The 18,279-nt window shown below is 37.3% G+C and overlaps 2 protein-coding genes across 3 annotated transcripts in view; one reads left to right on the top strand and one right to left on the bottom strand.

Annotated features, from left to right (window-relative positions):
* Positions 1–5,122: 5,122 nt before the first annotated feature.
* Positions 5,123–7,231, bottom strand: LOC122667239 (tubulin beta chain-like). Of its 2 annotated transcripts, none has more exons than XM_043863488.1 (4): positions 7,074–7,231; positions 6,429–6,823; positions 6,065–6,334; positions 5,123–5,804 (listed from the first exon to the last, which is right to left on the bottom strand). In XM_043863488.1, exons 2-4 carry the CDS (start codon positions 6,820–6,822, stop codon positions 5,134–5,136), a joined length of 1,335 nt encoding a protein of 444 aa, XP_043719423.1. In that variant the 5' UTR covers position 6,823; positions 7,074–7,231; the 3' UTR covers positions 5,123–5,133. The 2 variants fall into 2 exon arrangements, with proteins under 2 accessions (XP_043719423.1, XP_043719431.1); XM_043863496.1 differs by having other exon boundaries at positions 6,429–6,827; positions 7,095–7,197.
* A 6,269-nt stretch (positions 7,232–13,500) lies between these two features.
* The window catches only part of LOC122648948 (DNA-directed RNA polymerase III subunit RPC3), a 28,788-nt gene continuing 24,009 nt past the window's right edge, over positions 13,501–18,279 (top strand). The window contains exons 1-7 of the mRNA XM_043842276.1: positions 13,501–13,656; positions 13,794–13,941; positions 14,023–14,141; positions 14,240–14,330; positions 14,622–14,773; positions 15,543–15,698; positions 15,769–15,879. Of these exons, the coding sequence (XP_043698211.1) occupies positions 13,588–13,656; positions 13,794–13,941; positions 14,023–14,141; positions 14,240–14,330; positions 14,622–14,773; positions 15,543–15,698; positions 15,769–15,879 (846 nt within the window). The 5' untranslated portion in view covers positions 13,501–13,587. The remainder of the gene's footprint in view (positions 13,657–13,793; positions 13,942–14,022; positions 14,142–14,239; positions 14,331–14,621; positions 14,774–15,542; positions 15,699–15,768; positions 15,880–18,279) is intronic.

The raw sequence follows: 18,279 nt of genomic DNA, 5'->3' as shown, positions 1-18,279 counted from the left end.
AGTACTGGTACACATGTATGGACATATACGAGATGTGTGTCAATACAAAATATGGTATTTGATTGAGTTAGACTTTAAAATTTGACATGTGGCTAAATTAGATCATGTATTCTCTATCCAACAATCGGAGTGGACATATTATCTGCCCATGTAACAGAATAGATGCCGAGTGACATTTGAAAAAATAACAGACTTTTGTGATAATAATAATTTACATATTCTATTTAAAATCATAGTTGGAAAATCAAGTTTTTTTACTCAACTCGTTTTTTTCAAAACCTAGTGCATCAGGCGATTCAAACCTGGTCAGGGTGAGTAGTGTTTTTTTTTTTATTTATTTTAAATATATAAGCAATAACACTTGAGATATGATACAATGACATGAACTAAAATAAAAAGACATTTATTAATGTGACTGTAATACCCATAAAAAAATTAAAGATGTGTCCTTTGACTCCTTTCTCAAGGAAACTAACAACTCGAAGGTGCGTGGGCTATGATGTCATGCATTGAGAGATGTGTAGAAAGAAAAAGACTCACATTTCAACTCTCAACACTCTCAATAGGTAATCAAATATTTCCCTTTTACCATTAAAAAAAAAACAATGACTCTCAATAGGTACGAGTCATGCTTTAATAACCTATCATTATTATACTTCTTGGAACCACAAATTCATTTTTGACAAATTGGACATTAAAGTTACTCATAATTTGAACTACAAACTCAAATTGAATATCAATTTTCCCTTAGAGTGAGAGTTTCAAAATTTTGACCTAACTTGGGTAGTTTTCTTTGACTTGAGCATAAACCCAAAGTCATTTTTTATTCGGACTTAGTCTGGTCATTTTTTAATTAGATTTATTATTTTTTATTCGACTTTGGTGACTCGCCCTAGTCAAAACCTGGTTTTCCAACTATGTTTAAAATACACCAACTAATATGAACTATATATATATATATATATATATAATTCCTAACATTTGATAATTGAAATGAACAATCTTATATTTCTAATTTAATATTTTAATGTTAATTATAAAAAATTAAATCTCTTGCAAAGCAATCGAACACAACCAATTCCATCTAGATTGGCCGATTCGACTGATCTGATCCAATTTCTTTAAACCACGACCTCAACCCTTTTATGAACTAGGGAAAAGGAGCTTGTCAAGAGCATGACTTCTGCACCTAGACATAGGCCCCCACGAAATGACTACCGCGTTCCCCATGAATGGTGAAAATCTTGTCCCTATTGATGTTTCCACGCATGCTCTCATTGACCCTACGTTGGCGTAGAGACCACACCATCGGACAGAGAACTCTCTCCCTATGAACAAAATAAAAAGTCTGATGGTTCTAAAAAGTCATAAATTTCCAATCAACATGATTATTTTGGATAAACTACTAACAAAAACAAATTTATTTCTTATACATTATGCTATCAAGTGTAGTAATAGTTTCTAAGAAGCTCAATTATATTTATGATAACTAAAAGTTAGGTTAATACTTGTTTCTTCTCCTCCTAAACTAGCAATTAATTGTGGGTCAAATTTGGCTGGGGGAATGTGTTTCTTAGCATGAAACTCTTTCATTTTAAGTGATCCGGGCTTCACTCCTTTCTTTCTTTGAAAAGAAAATCCTTCATTAATTTCTTTTTAATGCTTGTGACACCAAAACACATGAGATGAGAAAAAAATTCCCACAACTCAAAATCCAAACTTATAAAAATGTAAAACTACAAATCTACAATACAAGTTAACCATCCTTAGGTTCTGGGCTCATAAAATCTATAACCTTTGTGTAAATTTGCCTTCGGTTTAATATATTTTCTGCTTCTTTTTTTTTTTTACATAAAAAAAAGGTCATGGTTTGAGGATGACCAATTCCGATTCCCGTCAATTTGTACTTGTTTTTAGGTTTTAGGCTGATTCCGATTATTCCGAATGAATCAAAATTCATGAAAGCCGATTCCATTGCTGATTCTGCTTACTAGAACCATGAATCCAAGAAAACCATATGATATCTGATTCAATCACCATATGTACATTTTCAACTCACATGGCCCTTTATAATTCTGTTCCCCAATTATATGTTTTGGGAAATTTTGGAAAAAGGTTTGGGGGTGAGGGGTTGGAATTGGTGGACTGTCACATCTAAGGGTGTCAATTTGGAACCGTAATTGTATATCGAAATCGAAACCGCTCGTGTAAAACCGTACCAAATCTCACCGTTGCAAAAACGGTACGGTATGGTATGGTCAAACGGTATTGCCCACGGTACGGTACGATAATGGTTTTTACGGTCATACCGTCGGTATGTACCAAAACCGTACCGTTTTGGGGTGTAAACATGTAAAAATGAAACCGTACCATTTTTTGTACCGTATGCATATCATTTTTGTACCGTACATATACTATTTTCATATACATACCATTTATAAAAATCAAATTTATACTATTTTTTGTATCGTGCATATACCATTTCCATACCGTATCATATATATACCGTTTTATATATCGCTTTCATACCGTACCGTAGCGATACAGTTGCGGTATTGAAAATAGGATTCTTAAATGATACGGTACGATATCAGTATTGGGTACCTATTTTTGGTACCGTACCGTATTACCGAAACCGTACCATTTGACAAGCCTGGTCACATCCATGCAAGGTAGCTTAGATTGTTTTTTTAGTTTTGTGCAAGGTAGTTCAAAAGAATTTGTAATCACAAAAATGGAATCCCATTTCAATTAAAAAAGATATTTTAAAAAATATTAAAACTTAAAAGGGGATATTTGTGAACTCATAGGGGAAAGGGATTATTCTATTTTGACACATGCGATTAAGAGCATTTTCCCAATTTTGCACTTGATGACATATCAAATGATGTTCAAGTTTTGTGGGATCATGATTTGAAAATATGGAATCCGAACTGAATTGGAATTAGATTGCCTTAGAATCTATGTTTTAAAACCTTAACCCTAATTTCTGTACAAAAATGGAACGAATCACATCGACTGAAATTGAGATTGGCCTTGGCCAATTCTGATCCAGACTAACCGGTATTAATCGAATCCATTAATCCAATCCCGATTCTTAAAACCCTATTTAAGACTAAATAGAATTAACCATGTGACAAAACAAACTAATAATTAAAAGAAACAAAAAAAACTCTGCATGGGAGTGTAGCCTATGCCAGCACTCCCATTAGTTTATCTCTCTCCTCTTCATATGAAAGGACACCTCTGCCCCCTTATTTTGAGAAGGAGAGAGATACACACATGGTAGTGCTTCTACACATTAAACTACTTCCCTAATTAAAACTAGGGGTGCTGTTCTCTGTGCCGCAGTGCAGACTGTGCCCAGACACATGGGGGTGGGCATAATGATCACCCTGCCCCCATGAGTGATAGACCCATGTGCCTGGACGCAGCCTGCACTACGGCACATAGAACATTCCCTTAAGACTATGAAGACGCTGTATGAGATTACCAAGGAGAGTGTGTGGATTTATATTTACCTAGTTTAAGAGTTTAAGCTACACTAGAGGTGGGGCTTCTTCTAGATTTGTCCATGCTTATGATAAGAATGGGTTAGCTGCTTGGTACTTTGTGTAGTCGGTGCAAAGTCGACAGCATGTTTGTCTTATTAAACTCTTTTATGGTTTTTCTCAACAACGACTTGGACAATTTTTACCCAAAAAAAGACTACTTGACAATAAGGCCCTGTAGTATTGAATTTTTATCCTCTGAAGTACAGTGCATTTATGTGGTGCATTGGGCGATACACCACACAAGGAGAGTGACAGATTTTTATCATACCAAGTGTTGTACACCGCTTGATGTGCCACACAGGTGCACTGGGAACTGCACTGCACTTGAGACGATATTGCTGCAACTGAGGCGTCCTCGGATCGTTATCGCGTCAAGTACTTGATGCGGTCAAGTGTGCATCGTGCGACTGGGCACCACCCATGTGTGCACAGTGGGTCCACTATGCACACATGGGCAGTGCCCAGCCGCACGATGCGCACTTGATCGCGTCAAGTACTTGACGTGATAATTTTCTAGGCATCCTCGGCTAAAAAAAGATTGAGTTAAAAAATAATTTTTGAAGAACATCTTATGAAAGTTTTCTTCTTCATTCTTTGTTGATATTATCTGTTCTACTCTTTAAGACGGCTCGAGTTAACAACTAATGGACATTACAATCAATTAATAAACTGAGAGTAAGACCAACTTTGATACAAAGAATAATTAGGCCTCTCCCATAATAACCCAATTGCTAATAAGCCCACACATCAAATAATACTTTATATTTTAGAACAGGTTTAACCCATTACTCATCGAGGAGATCACTTCACTTCCTGTTCCATCCAATGAAGCCTACCAATAAGGGTGTCAAAAACCTAAACCGAACCTGTCCGATTGAACCTGAACCAACCGATCCTTATTGATTCATCTCACTTCGGACTAAACCACTGGGCCCTCAATTAACCCGCCCAATAGGATTGAACTAAAACTTGAAACTGACCACGAACCCTAAGAACCCTGCCTAATCTCTACTGAAAACCAATCCACACCCAGTTCTCAAACCAAATCGAACCATATTGAACCCAATAACACAAATCAAAACCAATCAGAACCCAACCCGAACCGAAGCCAAAAGATCCTTATTGGTACACCAAAACCAGAAGAACCAAACTGCCCAATTGACACCCCTACTATCAATCAACACCCTTTTACTAAATTATCGTCTCCCTTTATCTATTCCTCCATTTTCTCCATGTCATCTAATAGGGGAATGGACCCCATCCGGGCACAGGGTAGGGTGATCATTTCCGCCCCGTACGAGGCGAAATGGAGGAAATGGAGGGGCAGAAAACATTAAGGACCTGATAGTGGAAAAGGTCTAAAGTTTAAGATGGAGTATAAACAATAAGAAAATCGTTTACATCAAACAATGAACATGAAGATCACAACTCACAAGAGATTTTTCTTACACAAAATAATAATAATAATTCTGCAAGTATGAACAATCCAAATCACAAGCAACAGCATATCTTCTTCAAGACAGGAATTAACCACCACTCACAACAAATAATTAAAATACATATCCCCCTCACACATTTCTTAATCTTCCACAGCTTCCTCTTCATACTCTTCTTCCTCCTCTTGTACTGCTGCATCTTGGTATTGCTGATACTCTGACACCAAATCGTTCATGTTACTCTCTGCCTCTGTAAACTCCATCTCATCCATTCCCTCTCCTGTGTACCAATGCAAGAAAGCTTTCCTTCGGAACATAACCGTGAATTGCTCTGAAACCCGTCGGAACATCTCCTGAATCGATGTCGAATTCCCCATAAACGTCGATGACATCGCAAGCCCAGTTGGTGGGATGTCACAAACACTCGATTTCACGTTATTTGGAATCCATTCCACGAAGTAAGATGAGTTCTTGTTCTGAACATTGATCATCTGCTCATCAACCTCTTTTGTGCTCATCTTACCCCGGAACATCGCTGATGCGGTGAGGTACCGGCCGTGTCGTGGGTCGGCGGCGCACATCATGTTCTTGGCATCCCACATTTGCTGGGTGAGTTCAGGGATGGTGAGGGCTCTGTATTGCTGCGATCCACGGGCTGTGAGTGGTGCAAATCCGACCATGAAGAAGTGAAGACGTGGGAAGGGGATGAGATTGACTGCTAATTTCCGGAGATCCGAGTTGAGTTGTCCAGGGAATCGGAGGCAACAAGTTACCCCACTCATTGTGGTGGAGATCAGGTGGTTTAGATCTCCGACTGAAACACAAATACGCAATAGAATCAGAATTAATTTCAATGGCTTTCTTGGTGGTTTTTGCATTAGGTATTTGATAAAATTCCCCTATGAGTGTTATTAGAGCTAAGATTGTTGGATTCCACGTAGGCGGCGGACCACATACAAGTACTTGGGTAGCTTCTTCTTAACGGTTAGGTTTTAAAAGTAGAGATGAATTCTACCAAAATCTCTTACTAACTCTACTTTCTGATTACAGAAGATGGATACTGGAGAAACTTACAGCTTGGGTTTGTGAGTTTGAGTGTTCTGAAGCAGATATCATAGAGGGCTTCGTTGTCCAGAACCATACACTCATCGGCATTCTCCACCAATTGATGTACAGACAAGGTGGCATTGTAAGGCTCAACCACAGTATCAGAAACCTTAGGTGAAGGAAAAACAGAGAATGTGAGCATCATCCGATCTGGGTATTCTTCCCTGATCTTTGATATCAATAGTGTTCCCATTCCAGAACCAGTCCCACCACCAAGGGAATGGCAGATCTGAAAGCCTGGAACACACATAAATGATCATAAGGTAGAGCAGCAAATGTAAGAACTAATTAAGGAATGAGATACTAAATTAAAGCAGTACTAACTACTTACCTTGCAAGCAATCACAGTTCTCTGCCTCTTTGCGAACAACGTCGAGCACTGAGTCAATCAACTCAGCTCCTTCAGTGTAATGCCCCTTAGCCCAATTGTTACCAGCTCCGTTTTGGCCAAAAACAAAGTTATCTGGCCTGAAGATTTTGCCATAAGGCCCTGTTCTTAAGCTATCCATGGTCCCTGGTTCGAGATCTACTAGTACAGCCCTAGGGACATAGCGACCACCACTCGCTTCATTGTAGTATACATTGACCCTCTCAAGCTGAAGTTGAGAATTGCCGATGTAGCTTCCCTTGGTATCTATGCCATGTTCATCGCACACAACCTCCCAGAACTTAGCACCTATTTGATTGCCGCATTGCCCAGCTTGGACGTGAAGAATTTCTCTCATCCTGCACCAGAAATCCTCTGTAAAGTATGGAAGAAGAACTGAGTGGATCAAAATACAGTTTGGATGAATTCCGAATTTGGGCTTCAGGGTTCACATAGAAACTAAATACACCATTAATTTCGATGATATTAAGCCATAAATATAGATGAAGTTTTCAGAATTTCTGGCCCCCTTTTTTGAGATAGATTTTATGGAAAAATTTAAATTATATGCAATAAAAAGAATTGATTGATTAGAGGATCAAAATTTACCTTGGTGATCAGAGCAGGAGACACTGAGAAAAAGAAGCTCAGAAGGCAATCAAGAATCAAGAGAGACAAAAGATGAGAAAGAAGAGGAGCAAACTGCAAAGAAGCTTAGAAAGGAGATGGGTTTTTGTAGTTGTGAGGTGTGACTAGTGACTAGTGACTAGTGAGAGAGAACAGGATTTTTTTTTATTGTGATTTTGACCTCTCTCTCTCTCTACTGCTAATAATTTCATGTGGGTATGTTTTGGAAGAAGCCAGGTCCTTTGTCAAACACCAACTAGCATCATGAGCTGGATATGGAAGAAGACAACGAGGTCCATGTTAATTCATGAATCATGATCTTCATTCATCCTCAAATTACTAATTTAACCTTACAGATTCTTCTTCATTCTTTTTTTAAGTTTCATTGAATCTAACTTGGGGGTGGGGGGTCTTGGTGCAATGGTAAAAGTTGTTTCATTGTGATCTGGTCACGGGTTGGATTTGAAAACAGCCTCTCTAAAAATAGGAGTAAGACTACATATATTACGACCCTCCTCTGACCCCGCAATGGCAGGAGCCTTGTGCACTGGGATTGAGTACTCCCTTTTTATTGAATCTAACTTTATAATAATTGACAGTGAGAGTGACCTCCCCTCTCTTATCATTGTAGATGGATTTGTTTGCTTAACCTCTAATATAGTTTTAAGGATGGGTCCTATCGATTCCAAAAATTATGTTGAAATCACAATCATGACAGATATATAAGTTATTTATTTTTTTGGAAGAGTGTGTCATTTGGGGTGTCAAGTTCCATCTTACAGCGGTAGGACCGATTGAAACCAAAAAAAATTAACCATGTAAATATTTATCCAAAAGTTTATTAGAGAAAACCCACTTTAATACCATGTAAATATCTATCCAAAAGTTTGAATTATTGGATGGAGAGATTCACAAGGGTACAAAGAGACAAAAGATCCCAAGCATAACTTATGTGAGATTTTCCTTCTAATATTTGTTGTTCATAGTAACTTAGTGCCTTTGTGGTATATAAAAGTGAGGACAAAATGGGTAGAGAAAAACACTTCTCAATTATTGAAGATAGAGTGTCTGATCAAATAAGTGCTTTGTGACTCTTATCTACAAGGACAGCTTGGCTGTTCAGCATTGGAATCCAATGTTGACTGCCTGCCATTATAATATATTAATAGAATTTTAAATATCTGAAACAGATTTTGCCTTCTCAGCCACTTTCTAGGTGGAACATAACCATTATAATCTGCATCTAATTCTAACCACCGATCAATTAATGTTGCTTCAATAGTTCTCCAATAGGACAAAAATATCACAATGTATTTTTGGGTGCAAGTTTAGTTTAAAGTATCCGTATTGATACGATACATATCGATATGTATCTCTTTTTTTTTTAAATATATATCTATATTGGTATTGTATTGTATTGATCGACCGCTATGGTTCGATACAGATCAATATGACTCATTACATATTGATATAGTCGATTTTAACCAATATATGTCGATATGACCATTAAAGGTCCATGTGACTATTAGACTATAATTTTGCTTTTGAGATCACAGATTAAAGGAGATTTCACGGGAAAAAATAGGTTTCAGAAAAACTTGATCTTTGTGTTTAAATCATGATTTTTAATCATACTTTTTTTTGCTATAAAAAATTAAGTTAATTGATGCATTAAACTTGATCATTTGTAAGATTTGTACTCAAATCGATGAAAGTCTCTTGTCTTGTTATACATTATTCTTCATTTTAGTGTTTATACATGATACATGTTATATATTGTTTATTAATATTATTTTTTTGTTCCAAAATTGTATTTTCATGTGTATCTTAATTCTTGACCATTTTCATGTGTATTTGTAGAGCACAATATGTGTCTCCGATACAATACGAAGCAATGCGTCTCTTAAATTCACCCTTCTATTATGATATCCAATACCAATACTTTAAACCTCGGGTGCAAGATTCAAGAGCCCACAAGAGGTCACACAAGACCCATTGAAGGGCTAGATAGAGACCCATGGTGGGGCCAGTAGGGCCCAAAGTGCTACACTTCATGGATAACAACTAAACTAGTACATAATAATACTGTGATTTCGATACACTAAAGGGAACTTGATCCACTAACCAAGTCCATGACCACTTTAATGTCAAACCACCAGAGCAAGCCCTACATCGGCACAACTTTTCATTGTTTCAATAGATTCCCTACAAAAGGCCATTACATAGTGCTGATCCTGCATATGTTGGGTTCTTGGGAAAAATGAGTTTAGAGTCCATCCTAATTTTTAACCTCTTTGTACAAAGTAGCGGCCCTCAAGACTCGAACCCGGATATTTGCCCATGCAAATCCATCCATTTTCCATGTAAACAAACAACTGTGTATTATCTTCTCTCATCTATTTAATTAAGAGACAACATGAGGTAAAGGATGACAAGAAATATATATTCCAAGAGATACTGATGTTGAGAGCATAGTTTCATGTTACCAATGCTTAAGTCCATATATTAAAAAAAAAAAAACAGAAATGTTAGCTGTCTTTGTTTAAATTAAAACTCATTAGGATGAGATGTTCCCTCCACACAACATCCACCCTACCTGTCAATTTTAGTGACATGCATAGGCCACCAAAGATTCATCTCCAAGTAGAGGAAGTGAGCACCTCTGGTGTTCACCTCACTAATCAATCATCTATACATGTTAGTCATGAGAGACCAATTGATTGTTGAAGCCCAAGATATTTTGTAAGGGCCGTTGTTCTCTGTGCCGCTGCGCAAACTGCACCCAGGCACATGGGGGTGGGCGCAATGACCACCCTGCCCCCTGCACAGGTTGTGCTCATGTGCTTGGGCGTAGCCTGCGCTGCAGCACAGAGAACATTATCTCATTTTGTAATTATGCTCTTTCTTATAAAAAGGATTATAAAACTTAACTAATGCTAGAGATAGAAAAGCCAAATGTAAACCTACAAGAGAAGTAGAGGAAGAAACCATCAGAATGGGAGTTGTCCCCCGCATGGCTGACCATCAGTTTGCTCATGAAAATTGGATAATGGAAGGAGTTGGTCTTGAGGAAACCCCAAGAAGAACAAAAAAAAAGGTAGTTCATTTATCAGAAATATACATGTGGTTCGACCATAAGGTTAGTCATTTAGAATTTAGAAAATCTTAAATTTCAATAAGCCTCAAAATAAAAGAATTTCTTAAAATAAAAAAAAAAAAATCCTCATTTGCCCTTTAGTTCAGATTTCCTCTCTTGCAGGTAACCACCCCACCCCACCTCACACTATGTGGGGGTGGGGTGGTTACCCGCAAGAGAGGGGAACTTGATTCGATTTTCTTCACCTCATCCATCGTCTTGTTTTTTTTTTTTTTGATAAAATACCTCATCCATGGTGACTTGAGTTCGAGTCTAGTGAATCTTCACGTAAGTGAAATGTCCACTTCACTTATACCCGTTAGGCTGACATGTGGATTTTACGCATTCTCTCTCTCATGTAATTTTAACCGACTAACTTTCCTTCCCATTCTCTTTGTCTCTCTTCCATGCTCGCTCTCTCCCTTTCTCTCTCTTATGGGTTATTAATTATTTTTCATTTATTTATTTTTATTCTTTATTTAAATTTTGTATTCAAATCCAGCACAATAGTTTTAGGTATCGCTCTTCGCCAGTATAATTTGATATCGATAAAAAAACAATAAATATTGGTAAAAATTGGTATTGTTACCAGATAGTGTCATGGCACTATGGTTGTGATCGATATTGATTTGTATCAGTGTATCGAAAAAATCGCCTTCATGATGTCATATCGCCAAATTGTCATATTGTGTCTTGGCGGTCATATTTTGGCTATATGACGTTATGACAGTGATCTGTTTCTATATGCTAATATAAATCGATACTGCCCATGACCATAACGTCGTGGCACTGTAGTACTATCTGGTTACAATATCAATCTGATACAATTTTTTTAACAATATTTATTATTTTTATTTTTATTGATATCAGATTGGTATTGATTGAGATTGATACTTCAAACTATTTTGTCAAATTAAAATAAAAAAAATGGTGTTGAAAACTTGGATATATAAAGCAAAAAAAAAGAATTGATAAATTTGCAAACGAGAGAGAAAGAGAGAGTCTGTTGATGCAATTGGAGAGAATGAATGAAATCTACTTGTCGACCTAAGGGGGGTGTAAATGAAGTAGACTCTCAATTCATTTATGTGAAGATTCACTGGACTCGAGTGATTCATGTAAATCTAAACCTTTGATTAACATAGGAAAAGTTAATTTTTCAATCATGCATAATAGTGGTGAAGTTAATGATGATATAAGAGTTCGATCACAGGGTCACATTCATAGTTCGAGGTAACGGTATTGTAAGGATGTCAATCGGTTTGGTTCGATTCCATGGATTGATGGTGTGATATGAAGCCGAACCGAGAATCAAGTCGGTTCTAAAATTGGATATCAAATCCGAACCTACTTGGTTCATTTTAGTTAGAATTCCAATTCGGTTTTACAATACTGTTTCATCGAACTTATTGATATGAGATGGAGGCTGCAATCAAGAAGAACAGATGACGAAGAAGGCAAGCAAAGAGACGGAGAGACAGAGAGAGAATGCCAGAGAATACAGAACGTACCTTTGTAGTGATTTAGTATAGCTTTGCACTTTGCGGCATAGCGCAGCACAACATAGCAGAACGGGGCAATCGAATTGGGTAGGAGTTAAAGTCTTGGATTGTTGAAAAGGTACCGAGTGAGACAAAATAGATTTGTAGCACATGCAAATCACAGAATGACGTTCTCACCTCTCACTTTGACCCTACCAGCAAAGTTGTAAAAGTAAAACTGTTGAAAACTTGACGTACATGTAAAAATGTAAAACCGTAAAATAATTAAGGGGAAATACGAAAGGTCATATCGACTTTTGGATTTAAGTGGGTTATTTAGTTCGATTTCGGTTTAAATCGATAGTTTTTTTTTAAACTAAAACCGCATCCAAACTGAATCGAATTAAATATTAAAATACTTGAACCGAATTTATTCGATTCGCCCCAGTTTTGGGTTTGGAACTCGGTTCCGAATTTATAACTCTATGCTGGTAAGTCAAAGGGAGAACATCATTGTGTGATTTGCATGTGCTACAGAGGTGTTGTGTCTCATTCGGTCACTCCTTCAAGAGTCCAAGTCTCCAATTCCTGTCCAATTGGATCGCCCCGTTCTGCTATTCTGTGTCGTGAAGGGCAAAATTGTAAAATCACTATGAAGGTACATTTTGTATTCTCTATCATTCTCAGCTTTCTCTCCATCTCTCTGCTTGCCTTCTTCTTCTTCTTCTTATTCTGTTCTTCTTGACTACAACTTCCATCCAAGGGTGTCGAAATCAAATCGAAGCAGAAAATCGAACCTGAAATCGAGTCGAATTAACCGAATCAAGCCGAAATGAATTAATTCGATTCGGTTCGATTTCGATTCGGTTCGATTTCGGTTTCATGCCCAAAACCATCGATTTGAACCGAAACCAAACCAAATACCCATTTAATTCCCGAACCTTATATCTTTTAATATCTTTTAACCTTTTTAAGTAAATGATATTTAATAAAGTAACTAAGTAAAGTAACCAAAATCGTATGCACCAAAATCAAAAATCATATTTATCTTTTTTGGTAATTGTCTAGCAATATAACTCTAATTCTCTAATGGAAAAGCCTTTCATATTCTTTTTCCTATTTTATTCTTTTTATTTTAGTTTTAGATTTTTAATTTTACTCTTTTACTTTAAGTTTTTCAATTCTTTCAATTTCAAACGTGCAATCTCTATTTTCTCCCAAGTCCCAACGATCCAATCTGCAAGGCTGCCTGCAACGTGCAAGTGTGCAACTTCCAATTCTCCATCTTCTTCAACTGAATTATATTATATTAAAAATCGAATTAGAACCGTTTTGTGAAACCGATTTAGAACCGAGACCGAATCAAATCGAGGTGGTTCGGTTTCTATTGTTAGTCCTAGAACCAACTTGGGTATCGGTTCGATTTCAGGTCACACCCACAACGCATGGAACCGAACTGAAACCGAACCGAATACCCGAAATCGAACCATTTGACACCCTTACCTCCATCTAATATCAATAAGCCCAGTGGAACCGTAACCAAACCGAACCAAGCAGGTTTGGACTCGATTTCTAATACCAGAACCGACTCGGTTCTTGATTCAGTTTTGGGTCACACCATCAATCCATGGAGCCGATTGACACCCTACCAATACAGGATACAAGCCTATCCTTGCTGATACCATGTCTATGTTGCGTTGGTTTTACAGGTGACCGATATCCGATCCGATACCGTGCCCTAAAACCATGCTATTGAACCCTTCAGACCCTCCCACTGTTGGGTCGAATTAAATCAGTTACATTCTCGTCAAGGCGACCACGGCGACGACGAAGAAGAAGAAGAAGAAGGAAAGGGGACAGAAAAGCGGCTACGTGAGCAATGGTATCACAATACGGCATCAAGTTCGCCGTCAGCATCATTTCTTCCCACTTCGGTGATCTCGTAGCTGTAAGTCTTCGCAAAACTCCCCTTCTCCCTCCTCTCTGTAAACCTAAACTTACTTGTACAACAGTTATTGCTTCTCTGTTCGTTTTGTACATTGATTTTTATTTCATTACCTCTTTAATCTTCATATATATCTGTAGAAAGTATGTGAATGTCTCCTGCGCAAAGGAACTCTTTCCCTGGCGGAATTGGTTCGATACACCGAACTCCAGAATAGTCAAGTGAAGAACTGTCTGCTCGTTCTAATTCAACACAACTGCGTTCAACCTTTTTCCGTCCAGAAAGATGGTATCCTGATTCTCTTCTTCTTCGACTGCCATTAAATGTACCTCTTCCTAACATGTTAATAACCATATCATATCCGTCCAGGTGGATTCGGGGTCGCTCCGAAGGTTGTCACTCAATACACTGTGCAATTCGATAACATCCTTCATCGCTTGAGGTTCTCCAAATTTATGGCTATTGTATCCGAGGAACTCGATAAAGAGGTCACCCTTAATTCTGTTTTGCTTTGCTTTAGGCTCGTGGGTAGTTAAATTCGTTTCTTGATAGTGATGGGGGCAAAAAATTTGATTGTTTTTGGCAGTGCGAAGAACTCCTTGAACCTTTACTTCAACACGGTAGGCTTACCTTGGAACAAATCTCACAGCGGGCGCAGTCCATATCTAAGAACGATTGTGAGTTCACTTATGCTTCCCTTCCAATCTCCAGGTTGTACAATATGAAGTAATCATGGCCTCTCTGAACAGATGATGTCCACGAATGATTTTACATTGTCCCTTATCTTAATTACTTTGAAGTTCTTAAAACTGCCTATACAGATGGAAAATTTATTTATTGAGTGATTGATTCACAGTGAAAATTATTGTGTTCTAGTCTTTGGTCCTGTCTTCAAGGGAATTTAAATATTTCCCAGATGATATTCCTTCCATTACTATCTTTAAGGAATCTTTAATCTTCTTTTTCAGGGAGTACTGCTGTTCAGGATGCTTTGCGAGAAAATTTTGTTAGACTTGTCAATGCCCGTTATGTGGAACGCTGTCCAGATCCGGAGCCCTTTATTGCACCACCAGATGAAGATACTCCTTCGTCCGGTAAACCTGGTGCTAAGGCTGCCAAGGTATGCGTGGTATCAATTACAATTAGCTGATTGTTGGGACTGAGCTATTGGTTATCCGCAATATTTTTGAATTTTATCAACTTAGTTTATATAACTTGCTATTGGTTTAATTCATTGACTTGAATTTGGTTAGCTAAGCTTGTATGAGCAAAATTAATTGACTTGATCTTTGCCTTAAAAGTAATATTGGGGAATTAGTCTTGGTCGGTAAGTAAACACTTCGTTTCATGATGACTTCTGAACTGATGATTTAATGATCTCGGCATCTTCTTGTATCGGTGAACATAGGACCCTTCGTCATGAAAAATATCCTGTAATTTCAGAACTGTTAATAGAAGAAACTAATGGGTTATCTGATGTATGAAAACTATGGCACACCATGTAGTGTTTGCTTTTAATTGGCTCATGTGCCTCTCAATATAGTTCTCTTAATGGCAATGAACACAGAAATGTTGCATAATCCAACTTACATTCTGGCTGGGTCTTGATTGAAGGTCTCTCAAGACAAGTGCAATATCGTAACAAATAGGTGTTAGTGGTGCAGTTTTGACTCCTAGTGGAGTGATTCATAGTTTTACACTCGGCATATGGATTTTCTTTCTTTTCTTTTTAAAGATTTATTTGATAAATATCATTCTAGAAACCAAAAGACCCATGTCATAGCTTAATGAATGTGGAAATATTTTAGAACTTCTGTTTTTTGTTAAAATTTGATGTCATTCCAAATATGGAACTATGTAACTATTGTCTTCCTATTTAATGCTTGTAGCTGGCTAAAAGAACTGCACCAACTATAGAACAACGAGCTATAACAGCTGCAGCTCCTTTGGAGTCCAAAAGATTTGCAATTATGACAGATATGGGGACTGATTCTAGAGGAGAAGAAACTGCGGGTCAACCTCCCAATACGAAACTAGGGGAAAAGGTCAGTGCTGCTGGTTGTTGCTTAAATTTACTGCTTCCTGATGCTGATTTTAAAAATTTTAATGTTGTAGCGTAAGTACGGGGAATTGGAGATGGATAGAGAAACTATGGTTACTATTTCAGAGAAAGAAGTTCTTTGGCGAGCCAATTTTGAGGCATTTGTACGTCATCTTAGGCATAAGGTCAGTCTTACTCTTTATTTGCTCCGAATTGTTTTGAGAAAATGACACTGAAAAAGTAAGCTACTTCTCAGTGAAAGTAATATAATATAAACTTCTTTTTCTTGAGGTAAGCTACTTCTCAGTGAAAGTTAAGAAATATATTATAAACTTCTTTTTTTTTTTGAGGTAGTGTGAATTATAGATGCATTTCCAAAGGAATCAGCTGCCTCCCCTGGGGCAGTTGTGGATACGTGGTTACTTCAAGCTAGAAAAGGGAGGGTAAAAAGGAAAAAGAATCCAGTCCAAAGATATCTTCTCAGACATTGATCTTGGAAAGTTTCATTCTTTTCATTTTGATGCACAACAGCACAAATGGATACAAATTATTCGTCAGTGATTAAGTAAAAATTGAATATGTTATGGTCCAAAGTCCAACTAAAAATGTTCTCTTTATATAAGTTACATCCTAGCATGGATACATGTTTTATTTGCAAATCAAAAAGCTATCTGGAGGGGGACTAAAAGTTCTGAATCAGATGTATTTCTATTATTTGAATTGGTGAGGCTACCAAAGCTTCCTATTCAAATCTCGCAATTTAGTTTGTTAGGTTCACTTCAGAGGCATAGAAAATTTTCCCTTTTCAACTACTTTGGACAATTGAAGGTGACTGCACTTGGCCCTAAACTTGAGAGAACTTTATCATTTAAACTTCAAAAACTTTGAGACATTAGAGCAAAAAAGACCCACTTGAAGATAGAAAGAAGCGAAAACAATTTAGCACCTAAGGCTTAAGGCATGTTGGACCCATGGAACCTCTGCTGCAGTTGTATGGTCAACCTATTAAAGGTGCCAAATGAAAGCTCACTCATATAATGTTAAGATTTTGGAGTTTGATAGCTGCATCCTGAAGAAGACTGATCTGGTTTTGGAGCACACCTTCTGAGTTATGACCCCCCCCAAATAAGCAAGATAGGCATTTTATGGGCTCAATTGGGGATCTTTCTCATGTGGCCTGATAAAACTAGAGCTGCTGGTTGGGTTTATACAATGAAACATTGTTAAACTGTGGAGTTGATTTGAGGGTATATTGGTATGAGATTGTCAAACCCTTATTTAATGGACTAACAAATAAATTGGTGACCCAACTTTAAGTCTAAGATTTTATGTTCTCTTATTAATCATTTTTTCCCACTTCTCACTGTTCTTATCTCATTTCTTTTTATTCCTAGTACTTTGTTTTGAAAGGATCCATGTAGCCGACCTCATTTAGTTGGGATAAGGCTGTGTTGTTGTTGTTTTTAATATTTGGCAACCCAAGTTCTTGGTTTCCTGTTAAAAGGTGTGTGTAATCTGATCCTAGGGTTCTTCCTTTCTACCCCCCACCAATTTGGTATGTACCCCTGTTTTTTTAATCAGTTTCTACTTTCTTTAATCTGTTTCAATACTAATTAGTTTAATCTAAAACTTTGTGGTTAACTTACTGATAGCATCCGTCTTGATTTCTTTCATTAGTAATTAGTTTGTTAGTCCTTTTCTGTTATATCTTCTCTCCCTGCCCTGTTTTAGCTCTATACCATGCCAGTCCCAATTGTTCTCTCCAAATGTTAATCCACAGTTTTATGTTCCAATTACCCCTTAGGATAAATTGGTCCCACTTTTAGAGTTCCAGCGCTGTTTGAATAAGTTTTAATAAAATTACTGTAATTCTGTGTTTACCTTGTTCGCTGTTAGTTTTCCTTTCTAATTTCTGAAATTTCAGAAGTATTCACTCATAAATACAGCCCCTGGGTAGTGTTTGGTAAATACTGAGATAAATGATTTTTTCCCCCTACCGAACTGCATTAAAACCTGGGTTTTTGCCTTGTTATTCAAATCTTTCAATCCGATCCTGGTCCTAAGTGTGGTCCCCGCTTTTTGGATCTTCTAGATTTTATTCTAGACTGTGGACCCCCCCCCCACTCGGCTCTCTCTCCCTTAAGATTTGTTTTTTGGCACCAAAATTTTCATCTAAAGCTGTTTTTCCTAGTTGTGAGATGGTTAATGGGTAGAACAAACTCAAAAAGAAAAATTCTCTCAAACCGTAAGAGGGGTTGTTCTATAGAACAAACACAAGTACTTGCACATATCAAATTCAAGAGGATCTGAAAAAAAAGTGAAGAAAAGAAACAATAAAAAAAAGTAACAAAAACTGAAATATAGAACTCTTTTATTCCCTCAGTATGTGTTAAAGTTTTTTCTTTACTTAAACCAACTAGTCAAGATACATATCAATGCAATTTTATTTTCCGAACGCATGCTTGTTAAGCTTAAGGGGAAATTCTACAGGATAGTAATAAGACCAGCTATGACATATGGGGTGGAATGTCGGGCAGTTAAGAAGAGTAATATAGATAAGATGAGTGTAGCGGAGATGAGGATGT

This window comes from Telopea speciosissima, chromosome 1 (assembly GCF_018873765.1).
Source record: "Telopea speciosissima isolate NSW1024214 ecotype Mountain lineage chromosome 1, Tspe_v1, whole genome shotgun sequence".
Classification (NCBI taxonomy): Eukaryota; Viridiplantae; Streptophyta; class Magnoliopsida; order Proteales; family Proteaceae; genus Telopea; species Telopea speciosissima.
The sequence above is the reverse complement of the archived record's forward strand: the minus strand, read 5'-3'. Positions and strand labels throughout refer to the sequence as shown.

Bases quoted from the DNA above. Each gene is read 5' to 3' on its own strand.
- LOC122667239 (XM_043863488.1), bottom strand. From the start codon at position 6,822: ATGAGAGAAATTCTTCACGTCCAAGCTGGGCAATGCGGCAATCAAATA. The intron at 6,335-6,428 runs GTAAGTAGTTAG...TGTGTGTTCCAG, and splicing joins GAACTGTGATTGCTTGCAAG to GCTTTCAGATCTGCCATTCC. The intron at 5,805-6,064 runs GTAAGTTTCTCC...TTTGTGTTTCAG, and splicing joins CAAACTCACAAACCCAAGCT to TCGGAGATCTAAACCACCTG.